The sequence below is a fragment of the Heteronotia binoei genome, chromosome 17, assembly GCF_032191835.1.
Source record: "Heteronotia binoei isolate CCM8104 ecotype False Entrance Well chromosome 17, APGP_CSIRO_Hbin_v1, whole genome shotgun sequence".
Classification (NCBI taxonomy): Eukaryota; Metazoa; Chordata; class Lepidosauria; order Squamata; family Gekkonidae; genus Heteronotia; species Heteronotia binoei.
The window spans coordinates 55,970,389-55,978,086 of NC_083239.1; the positions used below are offsets into that span (position 1 = coordinate 55,970,389).

A 7,698-nucleotide genomic window follows, 5' to 3' on the forward strand; every position below is an offset into this window, starting at 1 on the left:
TCCTCTTCCTCCTCTTCCTCTCCCATGGAAGGCTCCGGGCAGGATGAGCGCCTCCTCGGGAATCCATTGGGGCTATCTCCGCAAATACGGTGAGCTGCCAGACCCCCTTTCGAGCCCCAAGCAGAGGGGTGGCGGGATGGGGATCTTGGGCCAGGTCAGCTTCTGCCCTCTTGGCAACGGGTGCTTGGAAGGAAATCTTGGAGGGAGCCAGGAGGAATTGGATAGGTTCAGCCTAGCCTGGGGGGAGACCATGGACCAGCATCCAAATAGATAGATCCAAGAGGGCAGCGTGTTGGTCTGAAGCAATAGAACAAGGCAATGGACAAGGTGCATCTTGTCTTTTGCCTTGTTCTGCAGCATCCGGCATCCCTACAGCTCGTAGCTCCTGTCCTTGGAACTCTGTGAATCCTACCCTCTGAAAGCGGGCTGGTCATAATTCCTCAGGACTGAGTGTGTGGCACTTTGCACATGCTCAGAAGTACCTTTTTCACAGGTTCAGGGGCTGAGTGGTGAAGCCACAAGGAGGGCCTCCTAGGACTCACTTTCCTGAGGGTCCCTGGCTTAAATTAAACCCCTCCCCTGCCCCACTTCCAGTCCTGTCTCAGGGTCTAGCTAAAGTGCAACTGTTTTCTCCAAGGAATGGGGGCTGGTAGCGCTTGCTTCAAAACGACTTTTGTGGTTCGTGGCTCCAGGACAGACAGAAATAAAACAGCTGGATCGGAAGAGTAGCATTATTGCATCTGCAGCATGTTAGAATGGCCAACAAGATGGAGAATAAATTTCCTGTCCCTTGAATAAAGGCTAGATGGGTAGAAATGGGCAAATTAAGCTTTTCATGGGATGGAGAGATAATAGTAATATCCCATTGATCTTCAGCCTGGGAAGGGCTGAAGATTCTGCTACTAAAGCTGCCCAGGCCAGGTAACCCTCACATTTTTGACCATCTTTAGCATCTTTATGAAGACGTGAAGAACTTAACTTGGGAGGGGCTGCGCCCCCACCCCCCCACACTAGCCTGACTGCTAATCATTGGCCACACATAAGTAAAATCTAAAGTATGAGAATTTGGAAAAATAGGATAGTCGACTTTCTACTGGGAAAAAGGAAAGGAAAGGTCCCCTGTGCAAGCACCAGTCGTTTCCGACTCTGGGGTGACGTTGCTTTCACACCGTTTTCACGGCAGACCTTTTTACAGGGTGGTTTGCCATTGCACGGGCAAACCACCCTGTAAAAAGTCTGCCATGAAAATGTTGTGAAAGCAACGTCACCCCAGAGTCCGAAACGACTGGTGCTTGCACAGGGGACCTTTCCTTGCCATTGCCTTCCCCAGTCATCTACGCTTTCCCCCCAGCACACTGGATACTCATTTTACCGACCTCGGAAGGATGGAAGCTGATTCAACCTCGAGCCGGCGACCTGAAAACCCAGCTTTCACCGGGGATCGAACTCAGGTCGTGAGCAGAGTTTAGGACTGCAGTACTGCAGCTTTAACACTCTGCACCACGGGGCTCTTTTTCTACTGGGAACTCTGCCTTAAATTGAAACGTGATGGCCATGTTTATATCTGTGCACTGGGGGGGTGGGAAGGTGATGCTGGGGGCCGGGAGTAGGTGAGATAGTTGTTTTTTTCCAACGGGAGTTGGGAATGCTATTTTTGAAACCCCGTTTCTGAATCTGTTATTTCAAATTCCAAGATCCTTTGCGCTCACACAACTGACCCATCCTTTGCTCAAAGAGGCTGAGTGTGGATTTCAGCAGACCCTCTTAGAAGTCTGTGCTGCATTGCAGAGTCCCCCCTTCCCTGTAATGCCCATGAGGATTATAGCTGCCAGCATTTGCTTGAGCTGTAATCCCAGGGCGGCCAAGGGAGAATTTAATCATCATTTTAATCTGGGGGTTGCCATGCGTGATACTTGTCAGGCCCGTGGCGGATTGATAAAGCCAGAGCATCTTTAGTAGCAAATTATTCTTTGGGATAAACAAGGCATCCGTCCACTCAGAAACGGAGGCCCTCGAAGGCACCTGCAAAGTTCAGATGTGAAAAATAAGGAAGAGGAGGCTTTATTTGGAAGTCTCCAGGGCTGGGAATTCTTGCTTCCCTTGGAAGCGAAGAGCAAAGCTGATGTGCTTGCAGAGGGCTGCAATGTTCACATCATAGGGCCATGTGTTCCCCCCTCCCCCCACAACGGCTGGGATGTTCTGATAGGAGTCCTACAGGGGCCTGATTCGGCCCCCAGGCTGGACTACATGCCCTCTATGACATCTCCTAACTCTGTGATTCTGCATCCTGCCCTCTGCTCTGGAAACCATTTCCCACAATCCCAGCAGTACTGGGTCCCATTGCAAGTCCCTGTTCATGAGCCAAGGGCACTCTGTGCATGCTCAGGCATCTTCACGCCACATTCTTTCCTGTGAATCTTTGCCCTTTTCAGGAGGCTTCCTGTTCAAGCAGTGGAAAGAGAAGTTCCTCTCTCTCTCGCCGGATGGGTGTCTTCTCATCGGCCCGCGTGCGGGAAGCCCTGCTGAGCTGGGCATCTCTCTGGGCACCAGCTGCGATGCCATCCTGGAGGGGAGCGAGATCTGTGACCTCCCACGCCTTCCCGTGGGCGCCCAGCGGGACAGCTGCCTGGGCCTCAGCCTCAACGACGGGAGATTCCTGCTTTTTCTCGCACCCAGCACCCAAGAGTGCAGGTACAGCTCTCTGAGAGGGAGCGCCCTTCTGTGCCATTGGCAGGGGTGGGATTCTAGCAGGAGCTCCTTTGCATATTAGGCCACACACCCCTGATGTAGCCAAAGGCTCTTTTTTGTAAGCTCTTGGAGGATTGGCTACATCAGGGGTGTGTGGCCAAATATGCAAAGGAACTCCTGCTAGAATCCCACCCCTGGCCATTGGAATGATGGCGGGTTGCGCCCCCTGGTCCTCTCCCACTGAGCAGTGGGGGGTGTTCTGCTTCACACTGGACGTCCAGGCAAAACTCAGGCCCATTTCTCCCTGGGCGATGGCCCTGCAGCCCAGTTGTGGGGCCACTGCTTTGCATGCAGAAGGGCCCTGGTTCCATCCCCAGCAGGGGCAGCTCTGGTTAAAGAGGACCAGGGTGCAAGTAATAGCAAAGACTTCCGCCTGGGGCCCTGGACAGCCACTGCCGGTTAGAGAGGAGGCCATCTTGAGCTCAGTTGGCCTGGGGTCTGCTCAGTCAAAGGCAGCTTCATTTGTGTTAATTTGGGAAGTGACCGCTCCCACATAAGAGCTCGCTTTTAGATAACTTTCTGATTTAAAAAAAAATGTGCGTTCCCTTTAGCTTATGTAAGCAGAACACAGTGTATAAAGAAGGAGAAGACCACAGATTTACTTCTCTCTGAATCAGAGTCTCAGAGCGGCTTACAGTCTCCATTATCTTCTCCCCCCACAACATGCTATTCAGAGAAAGGTGTCGGAGGCAGGTGGGGGTGGGAGTTTAATGTGATATGGTGCAAAGATGCATGGTGAAGATGTTTGTTTTTCCTCACTTTTCCACAGGCAGTGGCTGAACGTCTTAAGAAAAGTCAAAGAGGTAAGAACGATTTAGTAGAGAAAAGAATAAAGGGCAGAAAGATTTGGTGGCAGGTGTCCGTGGAAGGCATATTGTTTGCAGGATATTATTGCGTGGATACTATTGAAGTATACTTGTTGTTTGTACACAAGCACAGACTTTTGCATTGAAAAAATAATTTGGATTTTTTTTTGGGGGGGGGGGGGGTAAAGATTTGTGATAAGATTTGTGAAAAACTCAAACAGGAAACTTGAAGTTTCAGTTTCTTTTAAACTACAGTGAGTGTACAGGCTGAATCTTGAGAAAACGTAGGTAAAACTTTGTTAGAGATTATTTACGGAACACCTTACTTAAAAACATTGAGTTTATAACAATGTATATACAAAACAAGAGCATAGCAGTATTGTACAACCTTGTGATAAGTGAGATATTGAATATACGAGATGCATAGAACGTCATGCAAAAATTCTTCCCAAATTATGCTGCATTGAAGAAGGGGGTCATAACAACAAATTTAAAACAACTAACATCCAAACATCTCATACAACCTTTTTAATGTCAGATATTAAGCAAATTCATGCAGATCAACTTTTTAGGAACCACATTGTGAGCAGACAAACTAATACAGGAAACTACTTTCCTACAAATTAGGAGTACATGCCCATTTTACTTTTTTGAGTTAGTTGATCAATGATTTTTCCCCCATTATGTACAGATTCTGTATCTTGTTATTCCACATATTTATGGAAGGCCCTGACATGCCTCTCCATCTAGCAGCTATAGCTGTTTTTGCTGCAATCAATAATGTGGCAATTAATTCTTTAGTAGTTTTTGATATATCTAGATCTGACCAGTAGTTTAGAAATAAGAGTTCTGGTTTCATAGGTATATTAAAACCAGTCATAATATAAATCCGATTTAGAACCTGTCCCCAAAATGCTGTGATAACCTTGCATCTATACCAACGAGGCTCAGACGAATCCACTTCTCCGCACATTTTCCAGCATGATGGAACACACTTAGAAGACATGCAAAATAATTTAAAGGTAAAAGTAGCTTGCCATTTGGTTTGGTTTCTGCCCTGTGTAAGCACCAAGTTGTTACCGACCCATGGGGTGACGTCACATCATGACATTTTCCTTGGCAGAATTTTTACGGGGTGGTTTGCCATTGCCTTCCCCAGTCATCTACGCTTTCCCCCCAGCAAGCTGGGGACTCATTTTACCGACCTCAGAAGGATGGAAGGCTGAGTCAACCTGGAGCCGGCTACCTGAACCAGCTTCCGCTGGGATAGAATTCAGGTCATGAGCAGAGCTTGGACTGCGGTACTGCAGCTTTACCACTCTGCCCCAATTTAAGAGGGATTAAATATCCATGAGATAGAACACCTTCTGTCTGAGATACAATATCTCCGAGATCTCAGTTCCTACTTATATCTGACGAAGGGCTCTTGAAAGCTTACACTCCCCAAAATTTTGTTGGTCTCTAAGGGGCTCCTGCACTCGAATCTTAACGGTTCTCCTGCAGACCAACATGGCTGCCTTCTAGAACTATCTTTACAGAACCAAGGACCTGAAAGTTCTCTGTCTGAATCAAGTCTGATTAAGAAAATACCCGGACCATTGCCTGATAAAACATGCCTGCCAATCAGATGTCCTCTTCTGAATGGTTCTCTCTGGCTTGAGGTTAAGCTCCTGTTGAAGTACTCCCCCCCCAAAAAAAAAACCAGTTTCCAGCAAGTGGCTTGAAAATACAGCTGCCTCTCCCTTTTGCTTTGGTCCCCAGAGTTTCTCCGAAGGGTCTCCTTCTAGCTGCAAAGTCCACATCCACTCGCCAGCGAGAAAATGTTGCCGGAAAGGAGGAGCGGGTGCTGGCACGAGCTGCAGGCGGCCACCCAGCATGGAGAGAGAAGAAGGTACTGGGTTTGGTTTCTGCTATTAGTTGCTTGCATCCTACCGCTCAAGTTTTGAATTGTGCTTATGCGGCTGCCCAGATTTGGATTGGGGCCTCAATGCAGGGAGAGCAGGGCTTTAAATGCCATCCCCCCATAGGTTGTTTTTATGATCTGAACCACACACAAACACACACACATGTGAGGCTGTTGTTAACCCTATGGGTGGAAACCTATAGGTATGCTTCTAAGCACTGTCAAGTTGTAGTCGACTTATGGCCACACCAGCAAGGGAGCTTCAAGGAAAGGGAGAAGCAGAGGTGGTCTGCCCTTGCCTTCCCCCGCAGAGCCTTCCTTGGTGGTCTCCCTTCTGTGATGTGCTGAGGGTGGGCTGGACCGTGGCCCCCTTCCCTCCAGTCATATAGGTAAAAAAAGGTAAAGGTAGTCCCCTGTGCAAGCACCAGACTCTGGGGTGATGTTGCATCAGGATGTTTTCACGGCAGACTGTTTACAGGGTGGTTTGCCCTTGCCTTCCCCAGTCCTCTACACTTTCCCCCCTGCAAGCTGGGGACTCATTTGACTGACCTCGGAAGGATGGAAGGCTGAGTCAACCTTTAGCCCCCTACCTGAACCCAGCTTCCTGACTAGAAAATGGTGCATGGCCAAAGTGTTACCCTCCGCCGCACAACGCGATCCCACCTGAGGCCCTAAGGCAGGAGTGTTGAACTTATTTGTTATGAAGGCCGGATCTGACAGAAATGAGACCTTGCCGGGCCGGGCCATGTCGGGCTGGGCTATATGAGTACCTATTTAAGATTAGGTAGCAGAGATACACATTTTATAAAGAACACAGACAAACACAAATATATATTTTTAAAAACTTAAAACATGCTTAAAACGTTAGCACTCGGTCTTAAAGATGCTTTCTTTGTATTTCTCCCATGGGATCCAGGGAACTGGACAAAGGAAGCTCTGGCTCTTTCCTTCCTTCCCTAAGGGACTGGGGGTGGGAGGAGCCTCAGCCAATAGAAGGAAGAGAGGCTTGGCTCAGTAGCTCCACTGTGCGATTGAGAGAGCCTGGCAAAGCAAGCTATTCCTCCCCAAGGGAGGTGCCTCAGCCTATGGAGAAAATAGAGGTTTTGCCCTTTAGCTCTTGTGCAGTTGAGCAAGCCTTGTACAGTAAGCTGTGATGCAGAAGGAAGCAAGAGAGAGGGAGAAGGAAGCAGATGACAGCCAGTTGCTTAGGAACCCTCCAGGGGCCTGATTCGGCCCCCGAACTGCATGTTTGACACCCCTGTCCTAAAGAGTGTCTTGAGAAAAGTTTAGAGAAAGGCTCTCATTTCATGTGGCCCAGAGAATCTGGGATTCTTTGGGTGCAGCCATGAGGGTATCCGTGATGCCTCTTCAGCCTTCCTGCCCCGGGACAGCTGGGCTGCCCTCCTCCCCTTCCAAAGTTTCATGGCTTGGACGGAATTCCTGTTCCTTTCGCTTCATTGTCCGTGACGCAGGGTCCCCTTGTTCTTCTCCGCAGCTGCCCGGACCAGCCTGTGCCAAGAACCCTGCCTTCGCCACAACTCCCTGGCACATGCCCGGGTGCAAGCAGCTTGCCTCTTGGTGGGGGGAGCTGCCGCTGGCCCCACCATGGGCTACATGGTCACCTCTGCCAATGCCGGACAACCTGTGGAGTCGCATCCGCCAGACTTCAAGGAGTTGGGCTACCACCCGTCGGCCTGCGACACAGAATCGCAATACGAAGCCCTGGATTACGAGGGGATGGACCAGGACTTTGACGTGCTGGAATTTGGGAGCTTTGCCTTCTAGGCTCAGCCACTGCCCACCCCCAAACACCAGCATTTAAGGGCTAAGGCAGAAGCCTTCCTGCAGCCAGCAAACAGACCCTCCCTTCCTCATGCCCTGGAGTAGTCCTTGCAGGTCCACAAGAACTTGTGTGTTTTTATTTCATTTCACTGTGTATGTGGGGTTATTTTTTTTTGGGGGGGGGAAGTATTGACATGTTAGTAGGATGTAACGTTGGGTCCCTGTCTTCCTTGAGGGAGCCAAGTTCCGTATCTGTTCCTGCCACAGCTGCCCACCACATTCTTGTCTCGCTCTTTTGCATTAAATAGTAATTTCCTGTCTTTTCAACTGCTGATCTTGGGGATTATGAATGGCTGATGGGTGTCAGGAAAGTACAGCTGGGGGAGGCCGCAGTGGAACCTCCTCGCCCTCCTTGTCTGCCTGAAAAACCCTGTCTGGACTCAGTCTGAGATGTGGAAC

At 49.4% G+C, this 7,698-nt stretch overlaps 1 protein-coding gene across 1 annotated transcript; it reads left to right on the forward strand.

The window, feature by feature from the left end:
- On the forward strand, positions 1-7,309 carry LOC132586363 (uncharacterized). The gene is made up of 5 exons (XM_060258401.1): positions 1-89; positions 2,433-2,691; positions 3,518-3,551; positions 5,316-5,445; positions 6,953-7,309. The coding sequence occupies exons 1-5, from the start codon at positions 44-46 to the stop codon at positions 7,240-7,242; spliced, it is 759 nt and encodes a 252-aa protein (XP_060114384.1). The 5' UTR covers positions 1-43; the 3' UTR covers positions 7,243-7,309.
- The last annotated feature ends 389 nt before the right edge of the window (positions 7,310-7,698 follow it).

Excerpts from the sequence above, each read along its gene's own strand:
- LOC132586363 (XM_060258401.1), top strand. The coding sequence starts at position 44 with ATGAGCGCCTCCTCGGGAATCCATTGGGGCTATCTCCGCAAATACG. Across the intron at positions 90-2,432 it reads GGGCTATCTCCGCAAATACG|GAGGCTTCCTGTTCAAGCAG; the intron begins GTGAGCTGCCAG and ends TGCCCTTTTCAG. Across the intron at positions 5,446-6,952 it reads CAGCATGGAGAGAGAAGAAG|CTGCCCGGACCAGCCTGTGC; the intron begins GTACTGGGTTTG and ends TCTTCTCCGCAG.